Genomic DNA, 16,143 nt, shown 5'->3' on the forward strand with positions numbered 1-16,143 from the left:
GAAGGTTCCAAATACCTGTGCTAGGGCAGGTTACCGGTGGGTACACAGTGTGAGGGAAATACAGGATAATTGAATAGCTTTGGGTGTTAAAACTGAAGCTTTACCCAAGCAGTAAACCGCATGTGTAATTGGATCTAAATGTAGTACTAAAGACAAATTGTCAGTCCCAATATGTAAAGTCATAATAAATACAGAAACACAAACACAAATTGGTTCCGACCTTATCTTGAATTTGTATTTTTTTTTCTTGGTTTCAAGGTTTTATCTTGAAAAAGTTACTAATATTTTTGCGCATAGAAAAAAAAGTAGTAAATGGGCTTTGGGATGAACACTAAAGTGGGTTTTTAAAAGCCTTTAAAATAAATAATCGTTTTCTATTGCACTCTGCAGCACTGGAAGCCAACGCTTCCACGATTAATATTTGGTAGCATTGGCAGCAGGAAAAATAGCCATTGCACAAAAAGTTCTGATCAAATAGGAATCCACAGCTGAAAAAACATGGCAAATTCTATGATCAATTCATCTCCAGTCAGTACACGAGCACTGATTATCTTCCATATACAATTGCAGTAAAAGGCCATACCTTGTACAGCACAAGATTATCCATTATGCCGCCAGTGATGGCCAGCACTGTTCAATATGATAATCTGCATATCATAGGACAGGTAAGCACAGGGTGTGTTATTATAAAACAATTGAATCACAAAGAGTGAATGTTTGAGAACACCGCCACTGCATACATAGTAATTAAAGACAAACAGGCAAGAGTTGGTCAGTAAAGGTTTTGCAATCCATTTGTCCCTTTAAGGAGATAGACCTAAAACAGATTGAAATGCATGTAGAACACTTTTTTGTTTTTAGTATTCCACCTACATTCGGAGGTGTTCGGTAGATGTAAATGAGAAAAAAATTCCCATAATGCCACACTCCTGTTTTTATCCCCTTAACCAACCAATTATGTTTAGGACTGCAGAAATAAAATGTCCCTTTCATAGTGGTAAAATGATAACAAGTTAAGGTGGAGGGTGCGGTGTGTAAATGATTTGTTCAAATAAATAACAGTTGACTAGTTAATTATTCAGAATTCAGGTGAAATCGTTTTACATTTCAGTCATTAAAGCCAATAAAAATAAGAATTCTTCACTTTTAACTGCACAAACATGCATAGTCACAACTATCCCAAAATAGGCTATGTATATCCAAGTCTGAAGAAAGTCACATGGTGTCACTTTTCTATTTCCCGCCGTACATCCGCTCTATGTCTGTTAAATAGTGGTTTTTCAGTTCTTTTCTCTTCAGTTTGAATGCATCTGTAACCAGACCAGTTTCAGGAGTCCAGGGATCTGGGCTTAATCGTACCTTGATTGGAATCTCAAACCGTTCCAATTTCACTGCAATACAAGATAAATACATATTATTAAGAAGCTAAAAATTGTTTACAACTCACTGAGGTACAATTTTTATCATAAACTATTCTGATATATGTTTGACTAAGAAAACTTAATGTTAACTACGTTTATTCCATAAAGACAGTTGGGCTCTTTTGTTGACTGAACCACTGTACACAAAGATGACATAAGCATTAATCACTGATTTACAAAAGTTGTATAACTAATGAATTAGGAGAAACAAAGTAGTTTGAGTAAATTAAAACAGCTGTTTGAGTGGCCAATGTAGGTGACAATGTGACCGTATTAAGGTACATACACAGGGTGCGATTTTGGCTCTGTACGATTTCCTTGACCTAAACAATCTTGACTATATTTACTTGAGATTTTGACTATGGACAATTTTAACTGTAGTAGTACACAATATAATCAAAATTGGCTGGCCTGCACAATTTATTTTTTTCGTGTATCAGCATCTCAAGCTATATACACACTGTGCGATTTGTGCCAATGTTTCTTCCAATTCTGACTATATAGTCATAAAAAAGAGCTTAAATTGCACCCTGTGTATGCACCTTTACAATGATGAACTCAGATACTCTGAGCGCCTGCTTTTATTCATTTTTTTATTTTGAAGTTTCATGTGGAACTTTTCCTGCAAGCATCTGCTTGGAATAACCAGGCTAAATTATGCATGAGATGGAACAAACAGGATGTCACTTACTTGAACTTGCTACCTCTGTAATCTCCTTTAATACCTCTGCCTCCATTGTCGGATTGTTACAGATTTCCTCCCAGGTTCCTTCGATCGCTTTCTGTTGTGCTAAACTAGTCAGCTTCTTCTGATTAGGAACAACAAAGCTGATCACATAAGACTGGTAACTGAAACAGGATACACAAGTAGATTAGTCACGGCCTTCAATGCACAGATAAAGTGTGAGAACATCCCGCTGTGTAAAGAAGAGCGAAATCATGGAAGGTAGGAAGGTGCATTTTTTTAATCTTAAATTTTATCACCTACAGGTGTCCATAATTATCAAAATATGAAAAATGAAAGAAATTATGTTGCTTCTTTTATAACCTGCTGCTGTGCTGTAACTTAAAACAGCCAATCACGTGTTTTCTTTTTCTAAACTGCGCTACAAAAATGACATTTTGGAACATAAATTTTAAGAAAGATCCAATACAGCTTTCGCGGTAATAAATAATTTGAGAGAATTTCATATCACATATGCTTTATATTTTCGGGAATGTTCAGAATTATACTAAATAAAGTTTAAGCAGACTAATACCTCTTTTACATTACAGCTAAAACACGGTCTATTGCCGATTTTAAATGGGTTTAAAACGTTTCTAGCTGTAATGTGAAAGGTGCAGAGAGAATTTACTGGTTTTAAAATAGCAGTAATTCAAAACGGGTTAAAAGCAGTGTCCTACCCGTTTCAGAGCCAATCCATTTGTAGTGTGAATGGCTCTGAAACGGTATTTACAAGTCATGAGCAGGTCACAGAGGGTGATAGGCTATCTACCTTGTGATCTCACCAGGCACAGCCAGGAAGTAAAGAGCAGAGGGGAGAAGTTTTAACCCAATGCATACTGTGCAGGTGTTGGGATCATTTGTTCAACAGTCCTTAGGTCGACACTGTTGGGTCAACATGCTGGAAGGTCGACAGGTGTCTAGGTCAACATTGCAGAAGGTCAACATAAGTCTAGGTCGACGTGGGTAAGGTCGACATGGGGTTTTTCAGGTTTTTTTTTTTTACCTGCACCTGTTTTAAGTGCACCGTGACCCCTCAAATGGCTCGGTGCGCTCGCCATGCTTTGGTCACGGATGTTTTTTTTTCTCCCACCACTCCCTAGTGGATGGTAGGGCATGAAATACCACCTGTCGGCACATGTCAGTTAAAAAAAACAGTGAAAATCCACACATCGACCTGACCCATGTCGACCTAACGCATGTGTCAACCTAGACTGCTGTCGACCTTGCCCCCTGTCGACCCAATGACTATCGACCTAAGTATGGTCAATAAAACGATCCACACCCTTTAAAATAACATCCACTGTTTTCTATGGGTTGACTGTGAAAGGTACAAAAATGGTATTGAAATGGTAATATACCAGTTACAACATGCAATGTGAAAGGGGTTTAACTGGCTTTAGACCCGTTTTAAGAAACGTTTACAAAAACGGGTTGAAAGCAGGTTTGTAATGTGAAAGCAGCGTAAGGAAAGTGCGCTAGCAATTTATCATTTTACAATGCCAGGTTTTATGTGCACTATTTCTAGTAACGACTGTAATGCAGGGCTGGAGTAAGGGCAAGATGCACAAAGCTTCAAAAGTGATAAAATGGAGAGTGATAAACAGCCAGCCAATCAGCTCCTGCGTTCCATGTCACAGACTGTTTGAAAAATGTCTGTCAGGAGCTGATTGGCTGGCTGTTTATCACTCTCCATTTTATCACTTTTGAAGCCTAGTGCATCTGGCACTTTAAACCACACGGGTCTTGAGCTGGATATGTTGAGGACCTATACTGAGAAAAGGAGAAGCTAGAGCAGCGGTTCTCAAACTGTGGGTCCTGACCCCAAAGTGGGTCCCGACCTTCTCAGCATGGGGTCACGACTCCATGTTGCTGACCATCAGGCTGATGACTTTTCTCATCTCAGTCAGTGATTCAAGGAGTCTGACAAATCTGTAGAAATTGTCTGTTATTTTAGACTCCTCCCATCACTCTGTGCCTCCACAATGCTGCCATGTATGTGCTGTCTGCTGACTACACATGTGATGTGATGACCTTCTGCAGAAACTTTCTGGTAATAATTTTTATTGTCTGACGGGTCCCAAAGCAAAATAGTTTGAGGACCCCTGAGCTAGAGTGATTGATTTGTGAGTGTGGGCAGAGCCACATGGGTGTACAAACCCTCCCTACACGATCAGCCAAAATGTCTTCCTAAATACATTAAAGTAAACTAAAATTGCAGAACTTTGGGAGAAAACAAAACAATTGTAATACTTGATGATGGGCATATTTGTAAATAGAGGCCTGGAGCTCCATCTGCCCCATTGTTTATCTGGCCATGCTGTAATGTTTGATGGAAAGAGACAATACATGCTTTCCTATTAGGGGTGTAGCTACCTGTTGGCGTAAGCGCAAATATTGTCAATGAGTGGACAGTTTTTCAAAGCAGCTTCCACTTTGCCCAAAGACACATATTCTCCAGCTTGCAACTTCACCAGATCCTTCTTCCGATCTATAAATAAATATACAAATGAGGAGGTAAGTTTCTGCAGTGTATACAAATGAATAGCAGATATTGGTACAGCAGGATGACATACCGATTATCTGCAAGCAGCCATCGGAGTGAATCTCGCCGATGTCCCCAGTACAGAACCATCGCTGCCCGTTTTCATCCACATAGAAATCTTCTAAGCTTTTTTCTTCATTTTTAAAATAACCCATTGAAACATTGTATCCTCCAATAACAATCTCTCCCCGTGGGTGTGGGGTGTCTCGACTCGTATAGCCTCCTATGAGATAGACAATCAGCAGAAGAAAGCAGAAAAAATAAATAAAAAAACACTATTTAGTTATAGCAAAGTAAAACAGAAGTATATCATTACCGGTTAGGTGGTTTTTTTTCCCCCAGGGTTCCTGCACATCCCTCTTAATGTATGATTACCATCGCCTGTGGTGAAACACCTTTCTTATCAGTTAGCCTGTTTAAAAACAGGTGATGGTAATAATACATTAAGGAGGAAGTCCGTAAACAGAGCATATTGTCCCTCCTGGAGAAGGTCATGTTGGGAGGTCTGTATTTATCGTCAGATAAGGTTATGTAAGGCACAATAAGTCGAGGTATGGCCTATTGACTGTATGTACATAATAGCGGACAGTCACCCCGAGCCTGCCAGGAAAGCTGTTTTGCAGTCCCCTAAGGAAGTAAAGTTGATACAGCACCAGCAGAGCATGGCTACAAACCGTCCATGCATCAGAAAGAGGAAGAGGAACATAACCAAGCAATGACTAAGCAGTGTCTGTTTTATCAGAAAAAAAGATTCAGCCTTTATATTAAGACTGTGTGTGCAATCTCTGTATATACAAGTGCTTATGTGGGAAAAAAACAAAAATGCAAATGTATCTTTACGTTATCTCATCAGAAAGGAATAACCAATGATTGATAGCTGTGTCACAACTGGGGCTCACTAGAATACATAGATTTCAGTAGGGAGTTTACAATAAAGTTTAAGAAACGCTGGACACTTGACCTGGTTTTCACACAAGGGTATTCTGTTCAAAATCAATCCATTATAGTAGATGTGTTTGTTCTGTGTAACCCTGCACCACTAGTGTTAACCTGATACCGTCCCGATATCTACACGCACACAGCTCTGCCTGTGCCAGCAGTGCACTTAGACCAAACTCACCATGAGCATGTGTATCCTCCTATTTCCAGTTATCTACAGTACTGTATGTCCATAATCTGAAGACTACACAATTGTAGTGTCCCCCTGATATTTGGATCTATTCCACCCTCACCATCTCAATTTCTTCTGTCTAACTTGATAGTTCAAAAAGAAATACTATGGCCTACCTTCCCAAGTACCTGTCAATAACACCAGACTGGGCTATGGAATAACACTCCCAGGTTCTAAATACACTCAAGGGAATACAAATGTGGGTACTTGTGTATTATCAGGGCGCCCCTTACGTAGTTAGCATAGCGTCCCTGTCAGTATCAGCGTCCTGTTCCCGCAGCCAGCTTAGTCAGTACGTTTGCGGCTAGACGCAGCGTTACGCAGTTAGCGTAGTCAGTCAGCGCTTATTACATTGTGTGGGAACCATTGACCATTTTAACCTGCGTGACATGACAGGTGCGAATGTGTTCCTGAAACGGGATGCAGTCAAAATCCCGACGGTCAAAATCCCGAATGGGTCAAAATCCGACAAGGACAAAATCCCGACATTTAAAATCCCGACATATACAATGTACAAGTGAAACAGTCTACATGCCTTTCGGGCGACGGGTTTTTTCACTGTTTTTTTGAACCGACATGTGCCGACAGGCGGTATTTCATGCCCTACCATACACTACGGCGTGGTGGGAGAATAAAATAGTGTGCCGAGCGCAGCGAGGCACCGTGCCTGAAGCATCGCGAGTGAAGTGAGCGATCCGAGGGGCTGTGGTTCACTTGCAACTGTGTCCATGTCGACATTTGGGTAAAAAAAAACTGTGAAAAAAACCTATGTCGACCTCGCACCTGTCGACCGAAAGGCATGTAGACTGTTTCACCTGTACCTTCTATATGTCGGGAGTTTGTCCCCGTCGGGATTTCAAACCGAATCCCCTGAAACACCCCCACTATCCACGTTTGCCCGAGACGTGGAAAGTGAGGGTTACTTTACTGCGGTACGCGTCCTCCCGACCTGTTCATATGTCGGGTGTGGAGTTGGGAGTCTCCCCTATCACTCACTGAGCAGCGCTAAATAGATGCTGCCAGAGGGGTTGGGGGCATGGCTAGAAGCTCACAGAGCCTCTGGGCCATGCCAACACAGTGTCAAAACAGGGGCATGGCCTCACGCAAATAATGCGACTGACAGGCCACGTCCCCTCATTTCGGTTGGGCAACTTAGGTGCGCATATGTCCCTCTTCGCTGTGAGGTATGCAATCCTCCAAGTTTATCTCTTCTAAAAAGAAAAAAATATTTTTAAATTTAAAAATAAATTGGCTTGAGGCCTTCCTTCATCGGGAAGCTAAGATTAAAATATTTTTTGAATTATGGGAAAGCTATGTGAACACATCTTCCATACATTTACAAGTTAAGACCTGCTTCCAACATACAAGTTGGTATGAGTCCAGAGTGTTACTGGAGGATAAGGCTGTTTGGGTATAATTGACGTGTCTTATACAGTTTTAAGGCTATTCCCTTGGAGGGCTGGGATACGATTTATAGTTTCTTACTGTATATGCTAAATTGCTTATGCTATATTTTGTGCATATTGTAACTGCATCGATACTCCGTTTTTTCTACTATTCTGTTCGTAATAATAGTTGATTGTAGATTGGGAACTTGCAATGTGTTTAATAAAAACATTAGGAAAAAAAGACATACTACACAAAATAAATAAATATTAAACCTTACACTTTTTGTATGAGCCTATGAAATCTAGTATTTTCTTTAACACTACAAATCTGTTTTTCTTCACTGGAGCACATATGTCAGTATTAAAATTATGAAAACAGAGGGAAAATGGCAACCCAACAGTGGTAGATTAGGAAGATCTGCGGATTTACTGTAATCTATACGTGACACACCAAGTCATCCCTATACTGTATGTGGCTGGTACGCACATCAGGCAACATGTACAGGAAATGTGCATGGTACTGCTGCATGCATCTGTCCCCTGGTAACAGGATATAAAATAGAAGCATCTCTCTACATCTTACATATGCTCCAAGACCTCACCTTCCTGTACAGGGATCTCCTTAACACAAACCTTCCCACCGCTGCTGCATCATGTGAGAAGGAACTCTAGAACCCCCTAATTTGGGCATTTGTCTCATTGGTCACTGTTATGATACATTAATGAATACTCTCAGTGCTACCAATTAACAAGTAGCAAAAAAGGCAACACAATAGGCCTCATTTACTAACAATGCACCAAGGTTTCAATTCAAATACATGAATTGCAGATTGCCAGTTATAGTTCATTACACATTTTGGGCCTTTTTGGTTCATTCGCAAAAGCAAAATTCTCTCTCTAATGGACAAAACCATGTGCACTGCAGGTGGGGCAGATGTATCATGTGCAGAGAGAGTTATGCTCCTTCCAGACCGCACATATTACCAGGTATTTCGCAGTTTTTTACCATTTCAAAACGGTAATATGTAAGGTCTGAAAGGTCCAGAGTGAATTTACCATTTTAAAATAACTGGTATTTTAAAACAGTAAAAAAGCAGGGTCCTACCTACTGAACGGGTCTGAGGGAAGGAGAAGGATGCCTTCTGCTTACACACCAGAAAATCTGTTTAGACCGGGTTTATGTGCGGTCTAAAAGGGGCATTAAGCCTGCTTTGACCTGTTTTAAGACCAGTTTTAAATACCGGGTCTGAGCAGGTTTTTGTGGTGTGAAGGCAGCATTAGATTTGGCTGTTATTTTGTTTCTGTGCAGAGTAAATTCTGGCTGCTTTATTTTTACACTGCAATGTAGATCTCACTTTTAAGAACAAACTCCTTCCAAATCTAACTCTCTCTGCACAGGTTACATTAGCCCCACCTGCAATGCACATGGTTTTGTCCAATAAAGAGAGAGAATTTTATTTTGTGAGTGAACCAGAATCAGGCCCTCTGTACCTTCTAGCAAAGTTATTTAACGGACAGGTAAAAAACAACCACAGTATGTATTTACAAGACACAGTAACACCAAGAGCAGCCTACCTTCCAGCCAGTCTCGCAGTTTAATTTCACAGCATGTAAGAGGCGCACCCACTCTCCCAGTGCTGTAGTCACATACTGAAGATAAAAAAAATAAAAATAAACGTTTTAGCAAATCGAAACATGCAAAAGAATAATATCAAATAATGCAGACCCCTCTGCATACATTCTGCCAGCAAGGTATCTACTGATCCAGATGCCATGCAGTGTACATTATATGAAACATTTTTACCCAATTACTTCTATGTCAGTTTTACAGTTCATGAGAGGTATTCAATGCTCTGATGGCGAGCTTTGACGGTGAGCACAGGCGAGAGCTCACCATCAGAGTATTAATCTCCCTTTCACTTGCCGTTTCCACCTCGCTGGTTCCTTTCGGCAAGGTGGAAAATGAGTCTGGCCATTAAAACAGTGGGTCTCGCCACAAAATACAGAGGACTCTCTGCATTTGTGGCGAACTTTACCGATTAGGGGAATCTCGGACAGCGAGGATTTCTTCCTAACATTGAATACGACGAGGGGGTTTGATGGCGAGGATGGCTTTTCCTCGCCGAAAATAAGCCATCTTTGCCGTAGATAAGCCATCTTTGCCGTAGAAAACCCCCTCTCCGCATCATTTACTACCGTTCCATGTGGACACTTTACAAAAATCAGTATCTTTCTTGCTGAATGTATTTACTGTATATGATGTTATAGGGATGGGAATCAAATGATGTATCATCAGAACCACTGATAAATGGATTCAAGTGGCTAAACTGCAATGGCAATGATCCAATGTTAAATGAATGTTCTGTCCATGTATTGGGGGTGACCCAGGTGCACAGGGTCATGCTCTTTACAGCTTAGTTTGCGTGTACAGGAAATATGTGCACCCTTCATTTAAGCCTATTGTTAAAACTTACAATTACAACTACCTTCATATAATTAGAGTATATAACCTTGCAACACAGAACCAAAATAGCTCATGGGTTAAGTGTCTGACTGTTGTGTATGAGGTTGGGAGTTTAAGTCCCACGGGAGGAAAACTGAGCATTAAGTGAGTGACAACATACAACACAAATGACACTATACCTAATAGCTTACAATATAACAGTTTAAATATGGTGGGGGTTCAAATCCCTTGCTTGAGTTTTAAGTAGCTAGTTTATTTCAAACTAGTAAACACACTGGTTAAACATCGTAAACTGTAAATCTTCCCGAATTAATGTTTAGGACTAATCACATTGTTTGACTAATATTAAAATCATCGGTACTACCAATTTTTTCTTTTGAAGTCCCATCCCAAGGTAGAATGCTTCCAACACACTCTAAGCCCAAAATTTGAATGGTTTCATAGGAATGACAAATTATAGTGACTGTAAACAACATCTTTATTAATACTAGAACGCCAGAATATTTAGTTTGATTTACATATTTGAGACAGGTTCACCTAGTGCCTGGAGCGTGTTTCCACTGCTAGTAGCAGGAAGTGAAGTATTATTAATTGTATTTTTTTTTCTATAACCAAATATCATAGTAGGAAGCGGTTACTAATCATTAAACAAGGCAGTCATTGTTAGCCAAGTCTTACTGGCAGTGCCTACAGAGGCGTACTCACCTTCAGTGATAGTACCAGCTCCACATGTCTCTGTTAGTCCATAACCCTGCCCGACAGGACAGCAAAAACAGATATTCATAAATCTCTGTGTCTGTGGAGATAAAGGAGCACCGCCACACAGCATCATGCGCACATTCCCTCCTAATAAAGCTTTCACTTTTTTGAACAGTATTCTGAAAGGAAAAATACAATGAATAAGATACAAGTGCTGCAGTTCAAACAATAAACAACATACCAGTTATCATTTCAGTAAACAAATATATAATCCAATCCCAATGTAAAAATAAAAACTTGTTATAGTGCTGTATTGTAAAAACCACAAGACAATATTTAGGGGGGGTATTCAATCCCAGGTCACAACTGTCAATACGTCCTGACAGCCGTGACCCTGCCCCATTTTCTATTTCGACAGCATATCACCAGATGGGATTCAATGTCCCGGTTGGTGATCGGCAAAAAGGGGCATGTCCATGTAAACAGCCGTGGATTGTCGAGATTTGGCCGTGATCGCGACAATTCACGGCCATTTAGCGACAAAACGGGCCTGTTCTGTCGATCTGCCTCTTCAATGCTGGTCGAGAAAGATAGCAATGGATAGGCACCCGCTGATAATTCCCCTGTCGAAAATCGCGGCGGGGATTGGATATCCCCCTAAATGATAAAGCCAAAACAAGCGCCTCAGTGTGTGTGGGGTGTAATCTGGAACAATCCAATTGGCAAATAATGATTTTGCTTACATATTGCATAATGGGGCATCATATCCCTTCTTTATCTGCTCCAGCTTGTAATCATAGCCCAGCTTAAACAAGGTCCTCTGTAAAACATTCATTTCTTGCACTTTGCACATGACATTCTTATAAATGCGATCCATGATTTCCTGAAAGAGAACAGTAACTTGTAAGAGTTTGCAGACCGTTATACTGTACGCAAGACACATGAGCCCACTGACCGATGACCATGAACCATCAATGTGTGGGTAATGAACATATGAACACAGATGTAGGAGTCTGCCAATGTAGCAGCATGTATGGCCTATGCATTAGCAGTTCCTACCCAACTACTCCCACATATCAAAGATGTGTTCCCTTACAGGAGTACCCGATGTAACCTTAATTCCTTTACTGGGGAAGAGAGGACAATAAGGCCACAAACAGTCATGGTTCATTTATTTTGTTAGTGTTCAGATCAGGACAGTGGCTCAGTGGTATCCAGAAAGCCACTATGTAGGTAATTATACCCTGATAGACAATACACACATTATGCACTTACAGGTACGGCAGCCATCAGAGTGGGCTTCAGAACTGAACAATCACCTTTGCTTCCCTTCTTAATTTTACTGGACTGCAGAGACAAAAGAAAAATATAGAAATTGAAAACCGTATGTAGCAGTTTAATAGTATTGTGCGCCGGCCAGATAGCTTTAGGAATCACGGATCACTGGCTCGGTCCATCATCCCATCTACCATCATTTCAAATGGTCTCAGAAAATCAATTGGGATAGGGCATCTTTCTTATATACTATATAACATTGAGACAGGGGTTGGGCTGGCACAGGCTTGGAGGACAATTATTAAATATGATTTAGGTGTTATTAATTAATGTGAACCAACATAAGCAAAAGGCCATGCGGGAAAAACCCTGACTGGCTGTTGACGGTTGGTGGTGCTCCCAAACAAAGTTCAGAATATACACTGAAAAGGGATGTAGTCTAAAAGAGAAGACTAAAGAAGAACCAAAAAGGTTTTTGGGGCACACTTGATATGATAAAATACAGTTTAATTGATGTACATATGATATAGCAATAAAACGTAACTTTTAATGGAAAGCTTAGTTAATAAAATAAATTCCTATTAATATATCCACACACCGTTTATGTGATTATTGGAGAGCACCATATATGGTGGACTCACGCCAATTATTGTGACAATATCAGAAATCAAGTTATTACAACCCTGGGACTAGGCAATTTATTACCTTAACATTTTCGCTCTTGTTGTAATAACTTGATTTCTGATATTGTCACAATAATTGGCGTGAGTCCACCATATATGGTGCTCTCCAATAATCACATAAACGGTGTGTGGATATATTAATAGGAATTTATTTTATTAACTAAGCTTTCCATTAAAAGTTACGTTTTATTGCTATATCATATGTACATCAATTAAACTGTATTTTATCATATCAAGTGTGCCCCAAAAACCTTTTTGGTTCTTCTTTAGTCTTCTCTTTTAGACTAGACTACATCCCTCTTCATACTATATAACATATAAAACAAACTAAAAGCCTAATAAATCACATAATCAGCGCTACACAAGCAGACATTTCTAGCAGATAATCACACTTCTTAACTGTACGAATGCATAAAGAGCATAGGCCATTTTGTAGCTGAGGGATGGGGCTTTCCAACGAGCCCAGTCCCGTGTCTCTAGCCCCCTGGGAACCGGAGATACTGCCAGGCAAATCTGGAACGTTTTCCCTATAGGATAACATGGGACCCGCTAATTCCGCCCCCCACCCAGTTCAACGGCTGCCAGTTCCCCCTTCGGCATCAATGAAGCTCGAGGTTGATCTCAGTCTAACCCAAATCGCTGGGCCTTCAATCTGATACCAGGCTGGATCCATATGGGTTAATTGGTTCCAGGGATATTGAGGTTAAACCATTTTTTTCATTTCTTAAATGTCATTTCATGAATGTTTATGTTCTTTGAGGGCAGATTTCTCTGAAACCAAACAGCCCAATTTCACAGGACCAAAATCATTCGAAGCCAACTCAAAAGTTCTTCAAAATGATACTGGTCTCATGTAAATGGGTCAGTTGGTTCCGAAGATATAGCTGGTTGGTTAAAGGGGGTAGGGAGAGGGGAGTAGTTGTCTCTCCCCCTCACACCAGAAAATGCAGGGACCATATTCCCAGGTAAATCCCTGCATTTTCTGTTGTGCAGCAGCAGCGAAGGCTCATATAAAAATTTACAGTAAGTGGCACTTTTGGGGGCATTGCTTAAGGGACGCTACAAGTGGGGGCATTACGCATAATGTGTGGCTTAATGTGTAAGGGGCATTACGGTGTGCAGCATCATGTGTAAGGGGCATTATGTGTGCAGCATCATGTGTAATGGGTACTATGGTGCGCGGCATCATGTAATGGGTACTATGGTGTGCGGCATCATGTGTAATGGGTACTATGGTGCCATCAAGCAAGAACCCCCTAGCAATGAGCACGTAGGTAAGCAGCACTTATGTGGCAAATATGTAATGGGCATTACGGTTTGTTATATAGTATGTAATGGGCATCATGATGTGTGGCACAATGTGTAATGGGCATTATGTTGTGTGGCCTTATGTGAAATTGGCATTACGGCGTGTCGCTTTATGTGTAATAGGTATTACGGAGTTTGCTAAAAATGTGTAATGGGCATTACTGTGTATGGTCTAAAGTGTAATACCACGCCTCCTTCCCATGATGCCACGCCCCCTTTTTGCTGCGCAGCTACGCCGCGCAAAGGTCCTCCTCCTGTTAAGTCTAGTTCTGGGACCACCCATTACCATAATTCTAGATTCGCCTATGATAAAGAGGTCTAGACACCATCCAACACATCTGTAACCCACTAAATGTTATCAATGGCCAATATACAAGTTACAATTATCAGACCGGGGGGTTCTGTTTGACACGCAGTGCCGCACACTTCGCAGCACTGTATGTCATTTTTAGCCTAACCGCCGCTTGCACATGCCGCCACCCCACCTTCACAAGGCAAATTCGCCCGCATGTATGTTTTGCATAAATATCCATTCGCAGCCTATGGGGCGACACCCACATCGTTTGATGGTCGCCGACCATCGAATGATGTGGAGCGCACACGCAAATCTAAGATACTCTCAGGTGTCTTAGGTTTGCATGTGCCCTGACCAAGGACAGGTCAGGGAGCTGACATCCGGTGAGGTCAGCTGCCCGACCCCTGCCTCCACGGCGCTGTGCGCCGTGGCCGCTCACACCCGGCACATGCACAGTAAGAAAACATTGTGCACCGCTGCGAATTCACAACAGGGCGCATGGACCAAAATAAGGTCCCATGTGTAGTTCAAAATCCAGTACTATAAATTCAGTAACCCAATTTCAAGGAAATGAGTGGTGGCAGTTGAGTCCCACTTTGCTTGTGACTAGGGAGGCCAATCCCGGGATCGGGATCGGCGGGATCCCGGGATTTGAATCCCGGGATTGAACCTTTCAATCCCGGGATTTCGGGATAAGTATCCCAGTGCTAAATTTAATTTTTTTTTTCAAAACCGGGCAGCGCTGAGCACTTTAGAATGGCTCAGATGCTGCCCGGCTGTCTGCTGCGTACTGAGGCGGGACCCCCTGTGGCCAATTGGTCCGCTGTCACTGTGTGCAGGTGCTCTGTGATGACAGGCATGACGGCGCCCAGGCTGTCACCCCTTACATCACACCACGCTGCGCAGCCCGTCTGTCGCCATGCCTGTCAGTGCACTTCAGAACAAGCACACTCGCTCAGCCACATGCCCGCTGTACTGCTACCGCCTGCCCGCCCGGCCACTGAATGGATGGACATCGCTCCTGCTGCTGCCTGTCACCACTACCTCTGTAAGTGACAGTGCAAGGCAGGGGGATGGGGAAGAGTGGTGGGCAGGCAGGCGGAGAGGAGTAAGTGGGCATTTATATTGATAATTGGGGGCGGGTCATTTTTTTTTTTTTTTAATAGGGAGGCCAATCCCGGGATTCCCGGAATCCCGGGATTCCCGGAATCCCGGGATTGAGCATTTTTCAATCCCGAATTCCGGGATTGAAAAAATGCCCCAGGATTGGCCTCCCTACTTGTGACGGCCAACCGGTTAATGTAAGCCACGGCAAGTCTTGTATGATGTGAACAACAGCAAACGCGTCCATTGAAAGCAATGACTAGTTCCGTTTAAAATCAATATTTGCTATTTGGTGGAAAAGCAGATCAAGTCTCCCCCTCAGTTGGGACATGGGATCCCTCTGTAAAGGAGACATGACCCCGTAGAGAAATTAGGCATTTGTGTGGTTGTGACAATTTAAATGGACAGAAATAATGCAATTGTGACTAAACGTTCATTAGTATTTATTGCCCAACTTTTCATACACAACTGAAAGTATTGTCTAGTGTTACACTCTTCAATCTTCTTTTCAGGAAAAGTAAAGTGGTTCGTATTATGGACCTTATTCTGATTCGCTGAAATTCGCCGCCTTGCGAGTCCATCAGACGCTGCCCTCCTCCCGCAGTGCCGGCTGCCACCCCCCGCACGGCTGCGAATGGATGATTTAAAGTCACCGACCATCAAATGATTTCACTGGCGCACGCAGTTCAGAGAGACCTATATAGTCACTCTAATCTACGGGTGCTCTGTGCAAGGACAGGGCGGGCAGCTGACACCCGGTGAGGTCAGCTGCCCGCCCCCCACATTTCCGTCATGGCTGAATTAGCCTGAGACGGCCCAACTCTCTCATAGGAACACCCATGAAATGCTGGGCATTCCTATATGCTAATGGGCTGCTTGGCGTGTTGGGTGCGTGCACCCGAGGAACCGAAAGTTCGCTGTAGGTGCACACACCCTGTGTCTGCACAGAAACACACCTGCGCAGACAAAAACATTGGTCCTCCGAAGGGATCTGAATAAGGTCCGATGTCTCTCGACCTGTCTTGTGTACACCAGTAACATGCAAATATGTTTTGGAATGTTATAG

The 16,143-nt window shown here is 42.0% G+C and overlaps 1 protein-coding gene across 2 annotated transcripts in view; it reads right to left on the bottom strand.

The window, feature by feature from the left end:
• Positions 1 to 231: 231 nt before the first annotated feature.
• ACSL4 (acyl-CoA synthetase long chain family member 4) overlaps positions 232 to 16,143 on the bottom strand; it is a 74,389-nt gene continuing 58,477 nt past the window's right edge. For both annotated transcript variants that reach the window (XM_083159372.1, XM_083159373.1), the window contains exons 9-16: positions 11,688 to 11,759; positions 11,156 to 11,295; positions 10,419 to 10,591; positions 8,825 to 8,899; positions 4,722 to 4,913; positions 4,522 to 4,636; positions 2,113 to 2,270; positions 232 to 1,391 (exon numbers count right to left, since the gene is read on the bottom strand). In XM_083159372.1, coding sequence (XP_083015498.1) covers positions 1,234 to 1,391; positions 2,113 to 2,270; positions 4,522 to 4,636; positions 4,722 to 4,913; positions 8,825 to 8,899; positions 10,419 to 10,591; positions 11,156 to 11,295; positions 11,688 to 11,759 — 1,083 coding nt within the window. In that variant the 3' untranslated portion in view covers positions 232 to 1,233. The remainder of the gene's footprint in view (positions 1,392 to 2,112; positions 2,271 to 4,521; positions 4,637 to 4,721; positions 4,914 to 8,824; positions 8,900 to 10,418; positions 10,592 to 11,155; positions 11,296 to 11,687; positions 11,760 to 16,143) is intronic.

The sequence above is a fragment of the Crinia signifera genome, chromosome 9 (assembly GCF_055691185.1).
Source record: "Crinia signifera chromosome 9, ASM5569118v1, whole genome shotgun sequence".
Classification (NCBI taxonomy): domain Eukaryota; kingdom Metazoa; phylum Chordata; class Amphibia; order Anura; family Myobatrachidae; genus Crinia; species Crinia signifera.